This window comes from Bombina bombina, chromosome 2, assembly GCF_027579735.1.
Source record: "Bombina bombina isolate aBomBom1 chromosome 2, aBomBom1.pri, whole genome shotgun sequence".
NCBI lineage: Eukaryota > Metazoa > Chordata > Amphibia > Anura > Bombinatoridae > Bombina > Bombina bombina.
Genome location: NC_069500.1, coordinates 366,190,219 through 366,216,154, shown reverse-complemented (window position 1 = coordinate 366,216,154; position 25,936 = coordinate 366,190,219). Strand labels below are relative to the sequence as shown.

Genomic DNA, 25,936 nt, shown 5'->3' with positions numbered 1-25,936 from the left:
TCTAAGGATGCTAAGGTTAGTATATGTCTATTTATATAATATAATTAACTGGATTAACTCACTAACAGTTATATATTGGAGCTAAACAGCAGTGACCCTACTCACAGTACTCAAATGTCACCTTAGAAAGTCACCAAAGCATATAATATGTAGACATCTCTCTCCCGATCCTTAGTTCCATACATGAGCTCCCTAATAAAGTCTCAGACAACATTGCCATCATGAAGCGGGAGAAAGGAAGAATAAGGAGTCACTGAATAGACTGCACAGGGGTATAGCATTATGCTAGAGTAGCTGTGCACAGCCGCATGGAGGGCAAGGAGAGTCAACCCACTCCGGTTTTCTTGTAAGTGGAATTCTGTTTAAAAGTAGCCCCACAATTATCTCCGTGATCCTGGGGAGCCTGCACGCACATTTGTGCAGCGGAGCAAATACTCTGCAAAGCACCAGGGCAGTGTAAAACATGGGACCACCTGTTAGGGTGATTTGCTGCTGGAGTTGTAACTTCCTGATCAAACATAATCACGGACCCATCTCCCAACTTCTCGGGAACCTCGTCCTCAGTGGCCCCCACGGCTGTTACTTTTTGCAGGCACTCACGATTCACATTTTGCTCTTGAGGGTCGGCCGCATCTCCTCGATCAAAGGTATATGGTAAGTGACCACTACTTCCATGAGCTGGGGCAGTTTCTGTGAGAGGATGTCTGGTTGAATTCCTTGGGGTAGCGATCCCACATGCGTCAGGGGCCACAGCCGCTCCTTTAAAAAGCTTAACGCCATCTCCATCTGTACCCTGAGGTCTACTGATTCGTATAAGCCGGTCTAGTCGGCTCATCAGCTTGTGGTCAAAGTATTCAAAGAGGGCTAGTATAGCCATGTGGTGATCCTCCATGCTCGTCACAGCTCTCAGCAAGGCCTCAATGAGCAGTCCCGACCGCAAACCGCTAAGCGCACCTGGTTCATCCTCCGATCCTTACAGCAGACTCTGTGACAGGGGTTAAAGTATGTCTCCCACTATTTAAGGGATATTAGGTCAAAAATAGCCCCCAAAATCCTTAATAGAGTCGGGAGCTATTATAATATGGGTCCAGTCACTTCTGTGGTTAGCTCCGCCCCCGATACAGTATTTTTAAGACAGGACAAAATTTATCAAACAAACTCAGAAGGAATTGAGAGCCCTATTCCCGTGGGAACAATATGTATATATGTAACAGTTTGTGTTTTTTTTTGTTTTGTTTTTTTTTTAAATATTTTTTTTTATTGAGGTTTTCCCAATTTACAACAAGAAGTTTACAGTCATATAGAGATACAAAATGTGTACAAAGTATCTTGAGACAAAAATATTAGGACTCATGAATATTTCCGTGCCATTTGCAAAACAATATAGAAACTAAGGGGAGTATGAGGCTTGAAAGCCAGCACTAAGAAACTGCAGACCAACCCTTAGACATAAGTTTGTAGTATACACTTGGAAAAATAAAAGTGGGAATCTATGCACAGAGACCACACAATAATACATTCTTAATAGTAATAACTGTCTGAAATACAAATAAACACGTTGAGTGTACACGTGGCAAAATATAGTGAGAATCTATGTACAAAGATCCCACAATAATACGTTCTTAATAGTAATAACTGTCTGAAATACACATAAACATGCTGAACATAATGAAACCTCAGGGGTTTTTTTTAAGCTAGAACAATGGAGTAACTACTTCTCTGGTCACTCTTGGACCAGCTAGGTCATTAAAATTATATTAAATGGTAGTTACATATTGACCACTCTTGGGCTAGAAAAATAAGTACTTAAACTATAAAGATACAGAGCAACTCTTGGGCATGGTGGCTTAACATATAGATATATAAGCACATTTTATAGCATTAATGACAAGAAATAACATCATGTGAACTAAAGAACTGTGGAGATTGGAAATAAACTAGACAGGCTAATATAAACTTACTTCTAGCTTAGTATAGATAAATACAAACTCCCAGGCTATCGACCAGTGTATTCCAGTTAGACATTGAAAACTGTACACCTAGATAATAATTAAGATTTTTGGACAATTGAAAATGGGATTGTACCAGTGGAGGAGAATTGAAAATCTACAAAGCCCTCTGTGGGAAACAAAGTAGAGCAATTACATGTTATCTGCAGACAACATAAAAGGACAGAAGCGCCACATGGCCCAATATTGTTTGATGCAGTGAAGATAATAAGTGTGCAGAAGGGGCAATCTGGGATCAATAGCAGTCACCCAGAAGACTGACCTCCGGTGGATATTCAATAATCTGTAGAAGATGATACAGAACACAAGGGTGCCTATATGGCCTAGTATTGTTTGTACAGGCGAGGTATATAATGGTATTAAATACACTCACATTTGGTATAGCACCTCCCTTGGCGCAGTCAAGGCAAGATGGGATCAATACAGTCACCCAGTAGACTAGTTTTTGGTAAACAGCAACTCCCAGTGATCCAAAGAATATGGTGTAGATAACAATAATAGTAGTAGTCTGGCAGCAAGTGGTAAGTGTAAAAAAAACCTTACTTTATTAAAATGTTAAAAAAACTAGCAACGCGTTTCTCAGCCAACCAGTGGCTGTTTTATCAGGCTTAAGCCTGATGAAACAGCCACTGGTTGGCTGAGAAATGCATCGCTAGTATTTTTAACATTTTAATAAAGTAAGTTTTTTTTTTTACACTTACCACTTTCTGCCAGACTACTACTATTATTGTTATCTACACCATATTCTTTGGATCACTGGGAGTTGCTGTTTACCAAAAACTAGTCTACTGGGTGACTGTATTGATCCCATCTTGCCTTGACTGCGCCAAGGGAGGTGCTATACCAAATGTGAGTGTATTTAATACCATTATATACCTCGCCTGTACAAACAATACTAGGCCATATAGGCACCCTTGTGTTCTGTATCATCTTCTACAGATTATTGAATATCCACCGGAGGTCAGTCTTCTGGATGACTGCTATTGATCCCAGATTGCCCCTTCTGCACACTTATTATCTTCACTGCATCAAACCTACCAATATTGACATCAACACTCTATTACTGTTAGATTCTGAGGAATATTAACCAACAAATTATTATTTTCTATAGGTTATCTCTGGTCATCTCAAAGGTATCCAGATAAGGATACATCTCACACTTGCTTTATTTGGCCACCATTGTTTGTACATATTATCTAGCATCCACTTATAGATACATTTTTGTTACTGTTTATCACTAATTTGTCAATTTTTGTTCAATTTTTATCTGCTTGGTTTCTGTTTTAGTAATTATATAGTCTGAGTACACCATACACGGTTTAACAAGGGCGCCCCTTACTTATATTACTTACAATTACATGTTATGTAGCCTTCTATGTATATAAAATTAATATACAGATTAATACAGTTGACACCTGTTCAATATTACTCTTCTGTACTAGGTATAGAAGACCCCAGCGCCTCGGCCGCTGGCGCTAGGGCCACCAATAACAGCACTTGAGACGTTCAATAATATATTCAGCATTATAAACAAAGTTTAAGTTGATGCAACTGGTAGGGTCATAGACTATCGACTATAATGAGAGAAGAAAAAAGAAAAAACATACAAAAAGACAACAACATTTGGCTCTATTTGTGATAATTGGCACCCATTATCCCCAAAGGCCTCAGCCTACTCCCACCTTCAGTCCTTTTGAAAGATAAGTGTCAACACTGGGGGTACAACATGGGGTTGTCACAGAATCAAAGTCAAGCGACTGCATCAACAAGCAAGAGGCAGATGTGTGAGGTGGTACTACCTGAGAGCGTCCCAATTTAGTCCCCACTGTTTGTGGAGCAAGGATGAAGGAGACCAGGAGCTGTGGGTTGTCAGCATAAGCTTTGTGCATGGCCACTATTCCGGTGTGCATTAACTGTGAGTCCTCTCCAATCTGAATCCGGGGGCTGTAAATGTTAATGAATCCTGTAGTTTGGCCTCTAAGTGTCTCAAGCTGAGGAATCTCTGAGCTTTCGTCTCTGAACTGAAGAGACCCTTCCTCACTGTCCATGGCAATAGAAGCAGCCGCTCCGTATTCTCCACCGTCTATCAGCTGTATTGTACCTGATCTCGGTCTGCTTTCCCAAGGACCGTAAGTCTCTTCCAGGAGCAAGCGCATCCTCTTGGGTGTATTGCTAAGGGTCACTAATAACAGCCTGGTCTAAGAGCTTTGGCAGTACAGGCCCTTGTTCAGAATGCGGGTTATGGATTTTCAGAAGCGCAACTGGTGGCCGCAGCCTCAGAATTAAAAAGCCACACTCTCTTCTCTCAGGGAATTACATTCTTCTACAATCACTGCATTGAGCTTTACAATATGATCAGCAAGCATTGCCTCCATCTCTTGCAATTGTAGTTTAATGGCTGTCTCTATTTCAACAAGGCCAGTGAGTAGCTGCGCACTTCTTCTTCAGTGAGATTTTTCTCCTCTCTTTGCCGTCGTATTCTTTTGCCCGACAGTGCTGTGGAGCAATATCAAATATCTATCTCCACAGTTCATATTATTGCAGCATCCATTACTGCTATACCCAGAATACCGTAGATTTATGTTTTATATATTTTAGCTTGCAATTTATTAAAGTAGATGGGTCTCTCAGCCTCTGATAATCGGCGGATTATCTTTATGGTATACGGAACTCCAAGTATTGCAGCTGCTCTTGGCTGTCACCCGGACACGCCCCCTGTAACAGTTTATTTTAATGCACAAAAAATGTTTGAATCACTCAGCTGTGCTATGAAATACAAACAACCAAAAGAGATACAAAAAATGTAACAATATAACACAGGGTTTTATAAATAGAAAGGATATAGTCCAAATGTAGCAATTGGTAATCTGGATTCTGCCAAATGTAACCTTAAAGAAACAAGGTTAACATAGTGTAATACTTAAAGGGACACTGAACCCAAATTGTTTATTTCATGATTCAGATAGAGCATGACATTTTAAGCAACTTTCTAATTTACTCATATTATCAATTTTTCTTCGTTCTCTTGCTATCTTTATTTTAAAAGCAGGAATGTACTATAAATCTTAGCAGCCAGCCCATTTTAGGTTCAGCACCATGGATAGCGCTTGCTTATTGGAGACTTACATTTACCCACCAATAAGCAAGCATAACCCAGGTTCTCAACCAATAATGGGCTGGCTCCTATGCATCACATTCCTGCTTTTTAAATAAAAATAGCAAGAGAACGAAGAAAAAAATAATAGGAGTAAATTAGAAAGTTGCTTAAAATTACATGCTCTATCTGAATCATTAAAGAAAAAAGTTGGGTTTAGTGTCCCTTTAAATTGAATTATGGACCTTCAAATAGTAACCTTACTCACATTAAAGGACCAGTAAACACAGTAGATTTGCATAATCAACAAATGCAAGATAACAAGACAATACAAAAGCATTTACTCTGAATTTCAAATAAGTAGTAGATTTTTTTCTAACTAATTTCAAAGTTATGTATATTTCCACTTCCCCTGTACCATGTGATAGCAATCAGCCAATCACAAATGCATATACGTATAGTCTGTGAATTCTTGCACATACTCAGTAGGAGCTGGTGATTTAAAAAGTGTAAATATAAAAGAATGTGCACATTTTTTTTTTAATGGAAGTAAATTGGAAAGTTGTTTAAAATTACATGCTGTATCTCAATCATTAAAATTTAATTTTACCTGAGTGTCCCTAAGCAGAGCTATAACTGAGCTCTCAGGATTTAAGCAGTGGTAAAGATGTGGCTTCTCCAGACTCAGTCTCAGCAAGATGATTGTTAACCTCAGGGAGAAGGAGAATCTCTATAGTGAAATACTATTATGATAAATCATAGAGGCACTGTATGGACCTTACTCACGTAATTCAGAGCTATAACTGAGCTCTCAGGATGCAGGCAGATGATATAATCACTCACTCCCAGGAAAGTAAGTAAATTAATCACGAACGTATATGTAAAAAAATATACAATGTATTATACAATATAAAATGCACAATACGGATCATTCACAGGGGTTTGCATATAGGACTAGTTCACCATCTAGTCGGATCTACGGTAAGATAAAACTCTCAACGAGTGCTTAACTCCCGATATTGGAGCCGACCAGTCTGTATACCACAAAGTCCCACCTCCAGTGACGTCACGAAAACGTGCAGCATAAACCTCCCATGTATTTATGTTGTGTTTGGTGCACTTTTTTTTTTTAACCCCTTACCCTTTACGCAAGGTCTTCAGTTGCACTAACCTGACAAGCTCAAATTTTGTTTGCACTTGAACGGTCGTGTTTACTTTTCCACTTGTAATACCACCTTAAAGTTAGCGCAGTCCCGATATTGTTATCACGACTTGCTCTAACTGGTAATCAAGCCCATACGGTCTGTTATAACAGATGCATTTGGTAAGACAAACCATGTATGAAGTAAACCAATTTATGTATTGCTTACTTTTATCTAATTTGCTTTGTTTCTTGGTATCCTTTGTTGAAAAAGGCTTAGTACCTGTTAGCTAGCTGCTGATTGGTGACTGTACATACAGTATATGCCTCTTGTGATTGGCATACCAATATGTTCAGCTAGCTCCTAGTAGCGCATTGTTTCTCCTTCAACAAAGAATACCAAAGAACAAAGCAAATTACATAAAAGAAGTACCATAGGTTTTTTTCAGAAATAAAAACTATGAAAAAAACGACCTTGTCTTATAATCGAGGTCGTCTTACTTTCAAACTCGAGAAGTGCGGTGCTGAATAGCGGGCGGCTTATTGGATGAGGAACAGGAAGAGCATACAGCGCAGGAGCTGCGGTAACATGCAAATGTTTCCAGGAACTGGGTGAGAAAGTGCTTCTATTACCTGTTTTCACAAATAAACGTATAGACCGTTTAGCGCATTACCGCTCACCCTGCTAAGCACTGACCTCGTAAGTCCGTATTTGTACATAATATTCTTGTTGTTTCCTGGGAAAGCCTACCTGATAGAGGGTGCAGGGCAAAAGGAGTGATAGACTGTGCCCAGTGACTGGGTGGGGGCCTACAGGCAACATACAATGTAAAGAGAAGTGCACACAGCCTGGAGGTTATCAGATAATATATGCATGGTAACTTAACAATATTGGTATTTCTTACAATACTTTGAGAATTGCACTTCCCTTCACACAGCTCAGCATTGGGACATTATTTTGATTTGAAAAAGAGAAAGTGTAATTGCTTATACTAAACTGCTCAAATGTCATTGCTGAAAAAATATGTATATAAAACGTTTTCCCCTCTGATACTTGAAAGTTTGAGGGGGTCATCTTAAAATCAGGGTCGTCTTAATACGGGTCAAGCAAATACGGTAAATTGGGAAGTTGTTTAAGACTGTATGCTCTATCTGAATCACACAAAAAAATGGGTTTCATGTCCTTTTAAGCACAGTGAGCATAGCAAACTACAGTCAGCGCAATTAATTAAAAGGCACACTGGGAAGTAACAAAAGATCGGATTTATCAGGCTTCACCCTCTGTACTGGTTCATATTTTCATTTGAAATTGTGTGAAATTCTGACAATCATCAGACAGAACGTTACACTTTTCTTTTGTATCAAACAAGACATTTTACATAGAGCACATTGTCCAATGAGGGCTACCATAATGTGCTAGACAACAAAGCTTAATGCTTCCTGCTCTGGGCTACCTGCAGACAGTATTTCTAATTTTGATTTGTAAAGCACTTTTATTGCTCTTGAGAAAGACGGCTGGGACCGTTGAAATGCTTTGAGCCAAATAAAGACACACTTTTTTACTGAATCTGTGATATTGTCTTTTCATATTGGGAAGGAGCCGGTAACCTGCAATATACACTGTGAGTAGATATTCACCTTTGTATGGTGTATTGTCTGATATTTCAGCACCACTATTTTGCACCTAGAGTTATACAACCGAGGAAGGAAAGGAAGACACCAACGACTGATACAAGTTTGCACTTAGCTGAACCAGCGCCTCCAGCTAGCACACCTGATCTATTCACACAGACCTTGGGAGAGACTGTAGTATTTCTAATGCAGCACATGTTTATAGGGAAACATAAATAACAAGGTTGTCCTCACATTACCAGCTACAAGAGAAGCAACTCTCTTTTTGCCTCATAAAACCATTCTTATATGGGTGAAATTTGTCTAATTTCTCCCCCCCCCCCCATATATATGGGACTTGAAACAGTTGGTGCTCACTCTCGTGGAGGTATTTACCTTCAGACACTGTGTTCTTCCCTGTGGTTTACTTATAATAAAAGTTGCCCATAAGTCCTTTGTTTGCATCAGTAGGGCGTTGTATATTCCCCAGGGCACAAGATGGCAGCACCATGAAGATTTATTTGATTTTAATTGCATTTTACTGCCATTTAAAGGTCTAAGACATTGATGTCACACAGATGAACTAGCAAAACCTAATGCTCAAGTATCACTTTTTAATCTAAAGCTGGTACATAAATAATATATATTTATTTTTTTGCAACAGATGCTTCACTACAAAGAAACTGTTAAGCAAAATATTGAAATGTGGCAAGTTATAAAAAAATAATGCTAAGGATTACAGATAGACAATAATAAAATGCAAATGAGCTATACATTTTCCTTGCTAAAAACATAATTTATGTAAGAACTTACCTGATAAATTCATTTCTTTCATAATAGCAAGAGTCCATGAGCTAGTGACGTATGGGATATACATTCCTACCAGGAGGGGCAAAGTTTCCCAAACCTCAAAATGCCTATAAATACACCCCTCACCACACCCACAATTCAGTTTAACGAATAGCCAAGAAGTGGGGTGATAAAAAAGTGCGAAAGCATATAAAATAAGGAATTGGAATAATTGTGCTTTATACAAAAATCATAACCACCACAAAAAAAGGGCGGGCCTCATGGACTCTTGCTAATATGAAAGAAATGAATTTATCAGGTAAGTTCTTACATAAATTATGTTTTCTTTCATGTAATTAGCAAGAGTCCATGAGCTAGTGACGTATGGGATAATGACTACCCAAGATGTGGATCTTTCCACACAAGAGTCACTAGAGAGGGAGGGATAAAATAAAGACAGCCAATTCCTGCTGAAAATAATCCACACCCAAAAATAAAGTTTAACGAAAAACATAAGCAGAAGATTCAAACTGAAACCGCTGCCTGAAGTACTTTTCTACCAAAAACTGCTTCAGAAGAAGAAAATACATCAAAATGGTAGAATTTAGTAAAAGTATGCAAAGAGGACCAAGTTGCTGCTTTGCAAATCTGGTCAACCGAAGCTTCATTCCTAAACGCCCAGGAAGTAGAAACTGACCTAGTAGAATGAGCTGTAATTCTTTGAGGCGGAGTTTTACCCGACTCAACATAGGCAAGATGAATTAAAGATTTCAACCAAGATGCCAAAGAAATGGCAGAAGCTTTCTGGCCTTTTCTAGAACCGGAAAAGATAACAAATAAACTAGAAGTCTTACGGAAAGATTTCGTAGCTTCAACATAATATTTCAAAGCTCTAACAACATCCAAAGAATGCAACGATTTCTCCTTAGAATTCTTAGGATTAGGACATAATGAAGGAACCACAATTTCTCTACTAATGTTGTTGGAATTCACAACTTTAGGTAAAAATTCAAAAGAAGTTCGCAACACCGCCTTATCCTGATGAAAAATCAGAAAAGGAGACTCACAAGAAAGAGCAGATAATTCAGAAACTCTTCTGGCAGAAGAGATGGCCAAAAGGAACAAAACTTTCCAAGAAAGTAATTTAATGTCCAATGAATGCATAGGTTCAAACGGAGGAGCTTGAAGAGCTCCCAAAACCAAATTCAAACTCCAAGGAGGAGAAATTGACTTAATAACAGGTTTTATACGAACCAAAGCTTGTACAAAACAATGAATATCAGGAAGAATAGCAATCTTTCTGTGAAAAAGAACAGAAAGAGCAGAGATTTGTCCTTTCAAAGAACTTGCGGACAAACCCTTATCTAAACCATCCTGAAGAAACTGTAAAATTCTCGGTATTCTAAAAGAATGCCAAGAAAAATGATGAGAAAGACACCAAGAAATATAAGTCTTCCAGACTCTATAATATATCTCTCGAGATACAGATTTACGAGCCTGTAACATAGTATTAATCACAGAGTCAGAGAAACCTCTTTGACCAAGAATCAAGCGTTCAATCTCCATACCTTTAAATTTAAGGATTTCAGATCCTGATGGAAAAAAGGACCTTGTGACAGAAGGTCTGGTCTTAACGGAAGAGTCCACGGTTGGCAAGAGGCCATCCGGACAAGATCCGCATACCAAAACCTGTGAGGCCATGCCGGAGCTACCAGCAGAACAAACGAGCATTCCTTCAGAATCTTGGAGATTACTCTTGGAAGAAGAACTAGAGGCGGAAAGATATAGGCAGGATGATACTTCCAAGGAAGTGATAATGCATCCACTGCCTCCGCCTGAGGATCCCGGGATCTGGACAGATACCTGGGAAGTTTCTTGTTTAGATGGGACGCCATCAGATCTATTTCTGGAAGTTCCCACATTTGAACAATCTGAAGAAATACCTCTGGGTGAAGAGACCATTCGCCCGGATGCAACGTTTGGCGACTGAGATAATCCGCTTCCCAATTGTCTATACCTGGGATATGAACCGCAGAGATTAGACAGGAGCTGGATTCCGCCCAAACCAAAATTCGAGATACTTCTTTCATAGCCAGAGGACTGTGAGTCCCTCCTTGATGATTGATGTATGCCACAGTTGTGACATTGTCTGTTTGAAAACAAATGAACGATTCTCTCTTCAGAAGAGGCCAAAACTGAAGAGCTCTGAAAATTGCACGGAGTTCCAAAATATTGATCGGTAATCTCACCTCCTGAGATTCCCAAATTCCTTGTGCCGTCAGAGATCCCCACACAGCTCCCCAACCTGTGAGACTTGCATCTGTTGAAATTACAGTCCAGGTCGGAAGCACAAAAGAAGCCCCCTGAATTAAACGATGGTGATCTGTCCACCATGTTAGAGAGTGTCGAACAATCGGTTTTAAAGATATTAATTGAGATATCTTCGTGTAATCCTTGCACCATTGCTTCAGCATACAGAGCTGAAGAGGTCGCATGTGAAAACGAGCAAAGGGGATCGCGTCCGATGCAGCAGTCATAAGACCTAGAATTTCCATGCATAAGGCTACCGAAGGGAATGATTGTGACTGAAGGTTTCGACAAGCTGCAATCAATTTTAGACGTCTCTTGTCTGTTAAAGACAGAGTCATGGACACTGAATCCATCTGGAAACCCAGAAAGGTTACCCTTGTCTGAGGAATCAAAGAACTTTTTGGTAAATTGATCCTCCAACCATGATCTTGAAGAAACAACACAAGTCGATTCGTATGAGATTCTGCTAAATGTAAAGACTGAGCAAGTACCAAGATATCGTCCAAATAAGGAAATACCACAATACCCTGTTCTCTGATTACAGACAGAAGGGCACCGAGAACCTTTGTAAAAATTCTTGGAGCTGTAGCTAGGCCAAACGGCAGAGCCACAAACTGGTAATGCTTGTCCAGAAAAGAGAATCTCAGGAACTGATAATGATCTGGATGAATCGGAATATGCAGATATGCATCCTGTAAATCTATTGTGGACATATAATTCCCTTGCTGAACAAAAGGCAAGATAGTCCTTACAGTTACCATCTTGAACGTTGGTATTCTTACATAACGATTCAATATTTTTAGATCCAGAACTGGTCTGAAGGAATTCTCCTTCTTTGGTACAATGAAGAGATTTGAATAAAACCCCATCCCCTGTTCCGGAACTGGAACCGGCATAATTACTCCAGTCAACTCTAGATCTGAAACACATTTCAGAAATGCTTGAGCTTTTACTGGATTTACTGGGACACGGGAAAGAAAAAATCTCTTTGCAGGAGGTCTCATCTTGAAACCAATTCTGTACCCTTCTGAAACAATGCTCTGAATCCAAAGATTGTGAACAGAATTGATCCAAATTTCCTTGAAAAAACGTAACCTGCCCCCTACCAGCTGAGCTGGAATGAGGGCCGCACCTTCATGTGGACTTAGAAGCAGGCTTTGCCTTTCTAGCTGGCTTGGATTTATTCCAGACTGGAGATGGTTTCCAAACTGAAACTGCTCCTGAGGATGAAGGATCAGGCTTTTGTTCTTTGTTGAAACGAAAGGAACGAAAACGATTATTAGCCCTGCTTTTACCTTTAGATTTTTTATCCTGTGGTAAAAAAGTTCCTTTCCCACCAGTAACAGTTGAAATAATGGAATCCAACTGAGAACCAAATAATTTGTTACCCTGGAAAGAAATGGAAAGTAAAGTAGATTTAGAAGCCATATCAGCATTCCAAGTTTTAAGCCATAAAGCTCTTCTAGCTAAAATAGCTAGAGACATAAACCTGACATCAACTCTGATAATATCAAAAATGGCATCACAGATAAAATTATTAGCATGCTGTAGAAGAATAATAATATCATGAGAATCATGATGTGTTACTTGTTGCGCTAAAGTTTCCAACCAGAAAGTTGAAGCTGCAGCAACATCAGCCAAAGATATAGCAGGTCTAAGAAGATTACCTGAACACAGATAAGCTTTTCTTAGAAAGGATTCAATTTTCCTATCTAAAGGATCCTTAAACGAAGTACCATCTGACGTAGGAATAGTAGTACGTTTAGCAAGGGTAGAAATAGCCCCATCAACTTTAGGGATTTTGTCCCAAAATTCGAATCTGTCAGACGGCACAGGATATAATCGCTTAAAACGTTTAGAAGGAGTAAATGAATTACCCAATTTATCCCATTCTTTGGAAATTACTGCAGAAATAGCATTAGGAACAGGAAAAACTTCTGGAATAACCACAGGAGCTTTAAATACCTTATCCAAACGTTTAGAATTAGTATCAAGAGGACCAGAATCCTCTATTTCTAAAGCAATTAGTACTTCTTTAAGTAAAGAACGAATAAATTCCATTTTAAATAAATATGAAGATTTATCAGCATCAACCTCTGAGACAGAATCCTCTGAACCAGAAGAGTCATCAGAATCAGAATGATGATGTTCATTTAAAAATTCATCTGTAGGGAGAGAAGTTTTAAAAGATTTTTTACGTTTACTAGAAGGAGAAATAACAGACATAGCCTTCTTTATGGATTCTGAAACAAAATCTCTTATATTATCAGGAACATTCTGCACCTTAGATGTTGAAGGAACTGCAACAGGCAATGGTACTTTACTAAAGGAAATATTATCTGCTTTAACAAGTTTGTCATGACAATCAATACAAACAACAGCTGGAGGAATAGCTACCAAAAGTTTACAGCAGATACACTTAGCTTTGGTAGATCCAGCACTAGACAGCGATTTTCCTGTAGTATCTTCTGGCTCAGATGCAACGTGAGACATCTTGCAATATGTAAGAGAAAAAACAACATATATATAAAGCAAAATTGATCAAATTCCTTAAATGACAGTTTCAGGAATGGGAAAAAATGCCAAAGAACAAGCTTCTAGCAACCAGAAGCAATGAAAAATGAGACTTAAATAATGTGGAGACAAAAGCGACGCCCATATTTTTCGCGCCAATAAGACGACCACATTATTTGGCGCCTAAATGCTTTTTGGCGCCAAAATGACGCCACATCCGGAACGCCGACATTTTTGGCGCAAAATAACGTCAAAAAATGACGCAACTTCCGGCGACACGTATGACGCCGGAAACGGAAACGAATTTTTTGCGCCAAAAAAGTCTGCGCCAAGAATGACGCAATAAAATGAAGCATTTTCAGCCCCCGCGAGCCTAACAGCCCACAGGGAAGAGTCAAATTTTTGAAGGTAAGAAAAAATGATTAAATCAAATGCATTATCCCAAATATGAAACTGACTGTCTGAAAATAAGGAAAGTTGAACATTCTGAGTCAAGGCAAATAAATGTTTGAATACATATATTTAGAACTTTATAAATAAAGTGCCCAACCATAGCTTGGAGTGTCACAGAAAATAAGATTTACTTACCCCAGGACACTCATCTACATGTTTGTAGAAAGCCAAACCAGTACTGAAACGAGAATCAGCAGAGGTAATGGTATATATAAGAGTATATCGTCGATCTGAAAAGGGAGGTAAGAGATGAATCTCTACGACCGATAACAGAGAACCTATGAAATAGACCCCGTAGAAGGAGATCACTGCATTCAAATAGGCAATACTCTCCTCACATCCCTCTGACATTCACTGCACGCTGAGAGGAAAACCGGGCTCCAACTTGCTGCGGAGCGCATATCAACGTAGAATCTAGCACAAACTTACTTCACCACCTCCATCGGAGGCAAAGTTTGTAAAAACTGAATTGTGGGTGTGGTGAGGGGTGTATTTATAGGCATTTTGAGGTTTGGGAAACTTTGCCCCTCCTGGTAGGAATGTATATCCCATACGTCACTAGCTCATGGACTCTTGCTAATTACATGAAAGAAATCCACATTTTAATTGAGAAATACAGAAAATCAGCTTCAGAAAAATACAGCATTATTTGTCAAACCTAGGAGCACTATGTACATCACTTTATTAACAACCAGTAAGCTCTACATTAGACAACACTGTGAAGGGCTGTCACTCTATTCACCTTATTGGCGTGTCTTTGATCACCCAGAATCTTCCCTTTTTATTGATTTATTCATTACATCACATAAAGGACCTGTTTTGCTTTTGGGAGATTTTATTGTTTTCATATAAATGTTGTTTTTTATTAATATTATGTATCTTGAAAATTTATATTTTCATAAATCACGTCGGGCATTGCTTTTTAACTTGTATAAAAGATTTGTGAGACTCAGAAAGCAGCTTTGTAGAATAAAAACCTTAATTGCAGATCCTCCTCTATAAGTATATCTGTATGACCTTCCTAGACAATCCTATAGAAATCTTTTATATGAACTGTTTTAGCCCATCAGACAAAAGACACTAGTAGTCTCTGTACTATATGTATTTTTGTACCCAGGACCACAATTTAAGTGTACATTATATCAGGAGCACAGACAAATAATGCACTTCATTTCAAGAGTGTCTCTCTTTGACCACTTGAAGAGTTGAGAAATGTGCTATTATATAGTTAGCTCACATTAATAAGTACATACTTCCTTATTTTAATAGCAAATTTCATGTTGACAATATAATTTTGTGAAATGTTAAGTGGTTCTTTAAATTATAGTCTAGTGTTATGTTCCTCTAATTGACGTTCACATTATTGGAAAAGAATATTATGCAAACATTGTTTAAAGGGACGGTGTACTGTAAAATTGGTTTCCTCTTAATGCATTTCCAGTGACCAGCTACAGAGCATGACATGCAAGGGAAATCACTCCTTTAGGTTTATTTTTGTATATTTTTATTGTTCATGTTTCTGCAGTTTACACCCAAGCCATTCTAAAACAATGAAAAACTCCACCAATTGTCAGAATAAAATTACATGGAACATACTAAAAGAACTACTAAAACAGGTTTTACTATGCATAGAATCTCTTCAGGTATTGGATAGTTAAGTATTCTGCCTATTCATTTTCACACTAAGATATCTATAAACTAATAGATGAACAGTGCAAATGTTTTATATTAGTGTTAGTTCTTAAGGAAATAATGTATACGATTGGAGGTGGACAAGTAAGGAACCTGTCTGCCTGAATCATCACTTGCAAGCAATGCGTGGCAAAATGTAACATTGCACAGGAGCTCTCTTGTGCAATGCTGCCCCCTACTCTCATGCAACCAGTTGCACAAAAGCAGGGCATGTCAGTCACTCCAAACAAGTGGTACATCTTGACAGCTCTGAGGTGGCAGAGAGGATAAAGAAGTAGTTTGTAGTTGCAGACGGGCTCATGTAAACCTGCACTAAAAAGCCTCAATAGCTGTAAATGCAGCTAGATACATTTTCCCCCTAACAGTATCTTATTGTTTAACCCCTTAATGACCAAGGACGTACGCCACACGTCCTCAAAAAAAAGACAGTTAATGACCGAGGACGTGTGGCGTACGTCCTTGGTCTGGAAAGCAGCTGGAAGCGATCCTGCACGCTTCCAGCTGCTTTCCGGTTATTGCAGTGATGCCTCGACAACGAGGCATCCTGCAATAACCCCCCTTGGCCATCCGATGCAGAGAGAGCCACTCTGTGGCCCTCTCTGCACCGGACATCGGTGGCCGGTATCGTTGGTGGGTGGGAGCAAGTCTGGGAGGCGGGTGGTCGACCATCGATGTGCCGAATGGAGTGGAGGGGGGCGGGATCGGGGGCGGGAGGGGCGGGAGCGCGCACGGGAGCGCGCGAGCGTGCACGGGGGGCGGCGGGCGGGCGCGTGCACGGGGCGGGAGCGGGAGGGAACCGCTGCACTACAGAAAATAAACTGGGAAAAGTAAAACCAAATAAAGTTTTTAAAGCTGTAAATAAACAGCTAAGGGACCTGGAAGGGGTGTGGGGTTGATCTTGGGGGGGGGGAAGCTACACTACAGAAAAGATCATTTAAAAAAATAAAAAGGCACATTTTTTTTACTACACTGGGTACTGGCAGACAGCTGCCAGTACCCAAGATGGCGCCCATTAAGGCAGAGGGGGAGGGTTAGAGAGCTGTTTGGTGGGGGATCAGTGAGGCTGGGAGCTAAGGGGGGATCCTACACAGCAGCATATGTAAATATGCTAAAAAAACACAAAAAAAGCCCAAATATAGCTTTTATTTTAGTACTGGCAGAGTTTCTGCCAGTACTTAAGATGGCGGGGACAATTGTGGGGTGGGGGAGGGAAGAGAGCTGTTTGGGAGGGATCAGGGGGTCTCATGTTTCAGGTGGGAGGCTGAGCTCTACACTAAAGCTAAAATTAACCCTGCAAGCTCCCTACAAGCTACATAATTAACCCCTTCACTGCTAGCCATAATACACGTGTGAAATGCAGCGGCATTTGGCGGCCTTCTAATTACCAAAAAGCAACGCCAAAGCCATATATGTCTGCTATTTCTGAACAAAGGGGATCCCAGAGAAGCATTTACAACCATTTGTGCCATAATTGCACAAGCTGTTTGTAAATGATTTCAGTGAGAAACCTAAAATTGTGAAAAATTTAACGTTTTTTTTAATTTGATCGCATTTGGCGGTGAAATGGTGGCATGAAATATACCAAAATTGGCCTAGATCAATACTAGGGGTTGTCTACTACACTACACTAAAGCTAAAATTATCCCTAAAGGCTCCCTACATGCTCCATAATTAACCCCTTCACTGCTGGACATAATACACGTGTAGTGCGCAGTGGCATTTAGCAGCCTTCTAATTACTAAAAAGCAATGCCAAAGCCATATATGTCTGCTATTTCTGAACAAAGGGGATCCCAGAGAAGAATTTACAACCATTTAAGCCATAATTACACAAGCTGTTTGTAAATAATTTCAGTGAGAAACCAAAAGTTTGTGAAAAAATTAGTAAAAAAGTGAACGATTTTTTTGTATTTAATCGCATTTGGCGGTCAAATGGTGGCATGAAATATACCAAAATGGGCCTAGATGAATACTTTGGGATGTCTACTAAAAAAAAATATATACATGTCAATGGATATTCAGAGATTCCTGAAAGATATTAGTGTTCTAATGTAACTAGCGCTAATTTTTAAAAATAATGGTTTGGAAATAGCAAAGTGCTAATTGTATTTATGGCCCTATAACTTACAAAAAAAGCAAAGAACATGTAAACATTGGGTATTTCTAAACTCAGGACAAAATTTAGAAACTATTTAGCATGGGTGTTTTTTGGTAGTTGTAGATGTGTGACAGATTTTGGGGGTCATAGTTAGAAAAAGTGTGTTTTTTTCAATTTTTTCCTCATATTTTATATTTTTTTTTATAGTAAATGATAAGATATGATGAAAATAATGGTATCTTTAGAAAGTCCATTTAATGGCGAGAAAAATGGTATATAATATGTGTGGGTACAGTAAATGAGTAAGAGGAAAATTACAGCTAAACACAAACACCGCAGAAATGTAAAAATAGCCTTGGTCCCAAACGGACAGAAAATGGAAAAGTGCTGTGGTCATTAAGGGGTTAATCCCTGGAGTTGTTTTTCTTTAGTTTGAGCATCCAAACGACTGAACTTCAAGCTTTGCTCTAAACCTTCTGCTTCACACTCTCCATTTATATCTATCAATATTGGTAAGTATGGTAAGAAGAAAGCCAATCACAGGTAGCGGATGGAAAGCATCTCTATAGTGTGGACATGTTCATCTGCTTTTTTGTGCATTATTGCAGTCAGATTAGCGTTTATCACCATTCCTTTTTTTTTTTCTTCCTTTCTCCCCCTCCCTTCTTGTCTCAATGCAATTTCTGGTTTGGGCAGCACAAATTTGCATCTTTGTTAAATTTCTGCAACAAGTCCTTGTGGAGTTCACCTCACATACTGCAGACTGGACATTATGCTTTGTTTACCGGGCCGGATTAACATAGGAGCTATTGGAGCTGCAGCTCCAGGCCCATGCCCCTAAATAGGCCTAGATGTGGCAACAAATTTTTATTGGAAACTTTTTTAATGTGGGTGGTCTGGTGGAGTGACGCACAAACCGGCGCTAGATAGAGTGCAAAGATTAGAAGACAGCTTAGAAAAGCGCAAACTTTATCTGCAAGTCAGTCTGAAGCTATCTTATAAGTGACTGATCTGCAGACTATACGGGACCGTGTCAAAGCTTGGAGTCGGAGCTTCTCAGTCAGCTTATAAAGTAATTATTAATTGTATATTAATGTAAAAAGTGTCCATAAGTCATAGTTAAAAAGCATGTAGGTGGGTGATCCCAACATAGGTCATACTGAAATATTTACCATCTGCCTTGCCTTGAGTGAGACTATCTAATATGGTTGGTTAAGGCTGCCAAAAGTATCTCTAACCAAGCAGTTTCTGCAAAATTGATTGGAATGGGTAGCTTATGATTAGAATGTTTACCTATAACTATGGTTGTGAAATAAAATGACCTCTCTGTAAGTGTGTGAGTGTTAGGGCTAGATTTATTAAGCCCCTACGGCAGCAAGTTCTCTCAAGAACTTGCTCGCCGTTATTTATTAAGCAGTGGTCACCAGACCGCTGCTTCCCTAACATCTACGCCACCTCTATTGTGGCGAAATTCAATCTCCTCGGTCGAGTCCGACCGAGGAGATTGACAGCTCCTGCCCGCGCGTGATTGGCTGTGCACGAGCAGGGGGCGGGATTGCATGTGAGCACAAAATTGCGCTTGTGTGCAATGTTAATTACCTGTGGGTAATTTCGCCCCGCCACAGGCGAGCTGAGGCGTACAGGGGTGCGTATACGCGCCCCTGTACACCTCAGCGTTGATATATCTAGCCCTTAATGTGTTTGCCAGTGTCTGTGTGTCAGTGTGTGTCTATACCTATTTGTGTGTTGGTGTGTATGTATGTTTAGTGTCTGTATGTCAGAATATCAGTGTGTGTCTGTCGCAGATCGGATAAGCAGTGCTCTGTGGGTACTGAGTGGTACTTCTACTGTGTGTTTAACCCTTTTGCAGGGGGTTAAACACACATTAGAGCAGATTGAATAGTCTTAAACCTTACGTGATCTAACAAATTAAAGCATGTCATTTTTCTACTATTATGGTCCTTTAAGTATACTGTGTCATAAATCAAGCCTGAATATAACCACAGGAACTATTTAAAAAATATATATATATAATTGCCAAATTTTGCAGATTTTGGGGTTTTACATTAGTCTGGGGATGGGAATACAATCGGTTGAAGTGTATTTGTGGCCAAAGGGGTGATAGGACTATCAGGTATGCAATAAAGAGCTGCTTGGGCACTGAACATCTCTACAAAGCATGTGCTGAGGTCCTTGGGTTTGTCCACAATAGTGCAGGTGATAATGCAGTGCTTTTTGCTTATAATATTTCTATAAATCGATGCTACACTCTGCTATCCCTAAGTCATTGCTCAACAGGAACATTCTCAGAATTGCAAATAACTGCATGGACAACTTGATGTTTAATTGGCTGTAACTATATAAAGGGACAGCCTACTTGATTATTTTTTATTGTTTATAAAGTTAGATAATGCCTTTTCTACCCTTTTCCCAGCTTTTCATAACCAACATTGTTATTTATAACCTCTGTTTGTTTGTTTTCTAAGTCCACCCCTTATCTAAGTCCTTTCTTTTAGCGTTTTACAATCTTGCACTATAGCCAGACAGTGCTAGTTTGTATGTGCCATACAGATAACATTGTGCTCACTACCGTGGAGATTTGTAAGGGGTTCGCAAGAACCAGCACAAATTGCCCAAATGCAAGATTGTAAAAAGCTAAAAAAAAAATAATCACTGAAATATGGGGCAGCCTGCCGGCCGGGGATTAGTTACAGATAATCATAGAGATATAAAGTATATTAATAGAACAGTGTTGGTTATGCAAAACTGGGGAATGGGCAAAACGAGGTTATCTATATTTTTAAACAAATAACAATTTTCAAGTAGACTGTTCTTTTTTTAAACCTCCAATATATAAAAAAATGCTATAGCATTGTCTGGCCTCCGGCTTTAAGGCAATGTTCCTTAATAGCATTCTATTTGCACATAGTCTCAGGCCTGTACACATTGAGGCCTATTTATTAAAGGTCTGTCGGACCTGATCCGACAGTGCGGATCAGGTCCGACAGACCTCGCTGAATGCGGAGAGCAATGCGCTCTACCTTTTTCAGCATTGCACCATCAGGTCTTGTGAGCTGCTGGTGCAACGCCGCCCCCTGCAGTTGAATTGAAGCGATCTCTGTCCGCCTGCTCAGAGCAGGCGGACAGGGTTATGGAGCAGCGGTCTTTAGACCGCTGCTTCATAACCGCTGTTCTGGCAAGCCTGCAGGCTCGCCAGAAACACAGGCCCTCAAGTTCCATTCGGAGCTTGATAAATGGGCCTCAATGTCTCCTACTTTAATTCAGTACAGCCAAAGCTGCTTGCACATTACACGAGCGTGTGTGGCACCGAGTTCCAGATCAGCTATAAAAGATGCACCTAATCCTCCTCCAGATATGACGGCTATTTTTCACTCAGGCTGTGCCATTTCGCTGGTCTCAGTATGTAATGCTGCTTTTATGTTTTTGCATTGTGTTATTCATATGCCAGCAAAGGGGAAAAAATGCTTTTGTGCTGTTATTATGAAGCCTTTGTTGTTCAAAAACTCCCACTTTTGAGCATCTGAGCTTGCATCTAGAGATCTTCCCGAGTGTCATTGTACTGATAAATAGTATTCTCTAGTTGTAAAAGATATTGCCAATACATGCTGAAGGCAAAGTGTTCTTTAGAATATGTCTTATATTGCTTAGCACTAGATGTGCGCATTCGTAGTTTCGGTCACTGCCGAATGCGGAAGTAGAAAGCTATTTTTGTTATCAAGCTCTTTTCGGAGCCGAATATCCTCTTGTGCAAGTAAAACACACTAAGATCTGGTTTTGGACAGATCATAGTATGTTTCACTTGCACAAGAGGATATTCTACCTCAAAAAGAGCCGCATAACAAAAATAGCCTCCTACTTCTGCATTCAGCAGTGAACGAAACTACCCAATGCACATCCCTACTTAGCAGTATTATAATTTCTTATAAAGCATCGCCAAATTCTATAGCATCAGGTACAGGCATAGCCAGTGCCACTTGTCTTATGGTAAAAGAATACATTGAGGCCCATTTATCAAGCTTCTTCAGACTCACCAGAAACAGCAGTTATGAAGTCTAAAGACCGCTGCTCCATAACCCTGTCCGCCTGCTCTGAGCAGGCGGACAGGAATCGCCGGAATTCAACCCGATCGAGTATGCTGGCTGCCCATTGGCCGCGAGTCCTGAGGGGGTGGCGTTGCACCAGCAGCTCTTGTGAGCTGCTGGTGCAATGCTGAATACGGAGAGTGTATTGCTCTCCGCATTCAGCAATGTCTGTCGGACCTGATCCGCACTGTCGGAATCAGAAAAATAATTTTATAAGCTTTTCTAAAGGACTGTGATCTACCCCTATGTTAAGTTTTATATAGCATGTTTGCCATAACATAAAAACCTAAAGATACACTCTAGAGCCTGTACCCACCATAAACTTAGATGTCTCCATCTTTTTTAGTGTTGAATTCCAGCCAACATACAGTTATTTCTTTATTGCCATATCATGGCTTGTCTGCCTCCTCTCCATAATGGTCTTATTCCAGGTAACCAGGTCTTTTGCTCCTTAAACAAATCCCATTCGGACTGAGCATGTAGTGACTTTCCCATGCATGACTGCGGCCCCTGTCTACTTATCTGTGAACTGCGTTCCTTTATATCGTCTGGAATTAATACCACACATAACAGTGTCATGCAGTTATGTGCAGCTGAGTTATGCATTTGTATGTTGTATTTTACTGTCAGTGTTACAAAATGTTATTTTATTTTTATTTATTTTGTTTTCTTTGCAGAAAATATTACTGTAGTTCATTATTCAGGGGTTAAAAGCTGCTAGCCTGGAGGAAAAAAAGTTACTAGTCTATTCAATGTTAAAGAAAAGATTATTCCTTATTCATCTGAGACTAGTGGAAATATATATATATATATATATATATACAGTATCTCACAAAAGTGAGTACACCCCTCACATTTTTGTAAATATTTTATTATATCTTTTCATGTGACAACACTGAAGAAATGACACATTTTGCTACAATGCAAAGTAGTGAGTGTACAGCCTGTATAACAGTGTAAATTTGCTGTCTCCTCAAAATAACTCAACACACAACCATTAATGTCTTAACCGTTGGCAACAAAAGTGAGTACACCCCTAAGTGGTGGAAATGTCCAAATTAGGCCCAAAGTGTCAATATTTTGTATGGCCACCATTACTTTCCAGCACTGCCTTCACCCTCTTGGGAATGGAGTTCACCAGAGCTTCACAGGTTGCCCCCGGAGTCCTCTTCCACGACGACATCACAGAGCTGGTGGATATTAGAGTCCTTGCACTCCCCCACCTTCCGTTTGAGGATGCCCCACAGATGCTCAATAGGGTTTAGGTCTGTTGACATGCTTGGCCAGTCCATCACCTTTACCCTCAGTTCTTTAGCAAGGCAGTGGTCGTCTTGGAGGTGCGTTTGGGGTTGTTATCATGTTGGAATACTGCCCTGCGGCCCAGTCTCCAAAGGGAGGGGATCATTCTCTGCTTCGGTATGTCTCTGTACATGTTGTCATGTATGGTTCCCTCAATGAACTGTAGCTCCTCAGTGCTGGCAGAACTCATGCAGGCCCAGAACATGACACTCCAACCACCTTGCTTGAATGTAGGCAAGACACACTTGTCTTTGTACTCCTCACCTGGTTGTCACCACACACGCTTGACACCATCTGAACCAAATAAGTTTATCTTGGTCTCATCGGTCCAGAAGACATGGTTCCAGTAATCCATTTCCTTAGTCTGCTTGTCTTCAGCAAACTGCAGGCTTTCTTGTGTATCATCTTTAGAAGAGGCTTCCTTCTGGAATGACGGCCATGCAGACCAATTTGATACAGTGTGCGGCATATGGTCTGAGCCCTGACAGACTGACCCCTCCACCCCTTCAACCTCTGCAAGGCCTGTTCTGAGTGGAACCTGTCCTGTGAAACCATTGTATGGTCTTGTCCACCTCAGTTTCAGGTTCTTGGCAATCTTCTTATAGCCTAGGCCATCTTTATGTAGAGCAACAACTTTTTTTCTTTGCCATTAGGTACCATGTTGAACTTTCAGTGACCAGTATGAGAGAGTGTGAGAGCGATAACATCAAATTTAACACACCTGCTCCCTATTCACACCTGAGACCTTGTAACACTAACGAGTCAAATGACACCAGGGAGGGAAAATGGCTAATTGGGCTCAATTTGGACATTTCCACTTAGGGATGTACTCACTTTTGCTTAGACATTAATGGCTGTGTGTTGAGTTATTTTGAAGGGACAACAAATTTACACTGTTATACAGGCTGTACACTCACTACTTTACATTGTAGCAAAGTGTAATTTCTTCAGTGTCTGTCGCATGAAAAGATATAATAAAATATTTACAAAAATGTGAGGGGTGTACTCACTTTTGTGAGATACTGTATATATACCCTCAAATTTTTGTAAATATTTTATTATATATTTTCATGTGACAACACTAAAGAAATTACACTTTGCTACAATGTAAAGTAGTGAGTGTACATTCTGTATAACCGTGTAAATTCGCTGTCCCTTCAAAGTAACTCAACACACAGCCATTAATGTCTGAACCTTTGGCAACAAAAGTTAGTACACCCCAAAGTGGAAATGTCCAAATTGGGCCCAATTAGCCATTTTCCCTACCCGGTGTCATGTGACTCATTAGGTCTCAGGTGTGAATGGAGATCAGGTGTGTTAAATTCCAGTGACTCTCTCATGCTGGTCACTGGAAGTTCAACATGGCACCTCATGGCAAAGAACTCTCTGAGGATCTGAGAAAAAGAATTGTTGCTCTACATAAAGATAGCCTAGGCTATAAGAAGATTGCCAAGACCCTGAAACTGAGCTCCAGCACGGTGGGTAAGACCATACAGCGGTTTCACAGGACAGGTTCCACTCAGAACAGGCCTCGCCATGGTCGACCAAAGAAGTTGAGTGCACATGCTCAGCGTCATATCCAGAGGTTGTCTTTGGGAAATAGACGTATGAGTGCTGCCATCATTGCTGCAGAGGTTGAAGGGGTGGGGGGTCAGTCTGTCAGTGCTCAGACCATACGCCGCACACTGCATCAAATTGGTCTGCATGGCTGTCATCCTAGAAAGAAGCCTTTTCTAAAGATGATGCACAAGAAAGCCCACAAACAGTTTGCTGAAGAAAAGCAGACTAAGAACATTGATTTGATTACTGGAACTATGTCCTATGGTCCGATGAAACCAAGATAAACTTATTTGGTTCAAATGGTGTCAAGCGTGTGCCGCGACAACCAGGTGAAGAGTACAAAGACAAGTGTGTCTTGCCTATAGTCAAGCATGGAGTGTCATGGTCTGGGCCTGCATGAGTGCTGCCGGCACTGGGGAGCTACAGTTCATTGAGGGAACCATGAATCCCAACATGTACTGTGACATACTGAAGCAGAGCATGATCCCCTCCCTTCAGGAGACTAGTCCGCAGGGCAGCATTCCAACATGATAATGACCCCAAACACACCTCTAAGACGACCACTGCCTTGCTAAAGAAGCTGAGGGTAAAGGTGATAGACTGGCCAAGCATGTCTCCAGACCTAAACCCTATTGAGCATCTTTGGGGCATCCTCAAATGGAAGATGGGGGAGCGCAAGGTCTCTAACATCCACCAGCTCCATGATGTCAGCATGGAGGAGTGGAAGAGGACTCCAGTGGCAAGCTGTGAAGCTCTGGTGAACTCCATGCCCAAGAGGGTTAAGGCAGTGCTGGAAAATATTGGTGGCCACACAAAATATTGCCACTTTGGGCCCAATTTGGACATTTCCACTTAGGGGTGTACTCACGTTTGTTGCCAACGGTTTAGACATTAATGGCTGCGTGTTGAGTTATTTTGAGGGGACAGCAAATTTACACTGTTATACAGGCTGTACACTCACTACTTTACATTGTAGCAAAGTGTCATTTCTTCAGTGTTGTCACATGAAAAGATATAATAAAATATTTACAAAAATGTGAGGGGTGTACTCACTTTTGTGAGATACTGTATGTGTGTGTGTGTGTATATATGTATATATATATATATATATATATATATATTCGAGAACAAAACGGAGGGGACGCAAATGCTGTGAGAGCTATAATAATAATAGTAAAGGTATCAGACACATACGTGTCTGAAAATACCAAATACAAAGTGGTGCAGACCCTTATAGAAATATGTTATGGGTAAAGGGGAGAGG

At 40.2% G+C, this 25,936-nt stretch overlaps 1 protein-coding gene across 4 annotated transcripts in view; it reads left to right on the top strand.

Moving 5' to 3' along the window:
• RILPL1 (Rab interacting lysosomal protein like 1) overlaps positions 1 to 25,936 on the top strand; it is a 95,728-nt gene that overhangs the window by 57,515 nt on the left and 12,277 nt on the right. The window contains exon 7 of one of the 4 annotated variants that reach the window (XM_053701811.1): positions 22,160 to 22,244. The exons of the other annotated variants lie outside the window; for them this stretch is intronic. Within the exon in view, the coding sequence (XP_053557786.1) occupies positions 22,160 to 22,244 (85 nt within the window). The remainder of the gene's footprint in view (positions 1 to 22,159; positions 22,245 to 25,936) is intronic. 4 annotated transcript variants of the gene reach the window in all.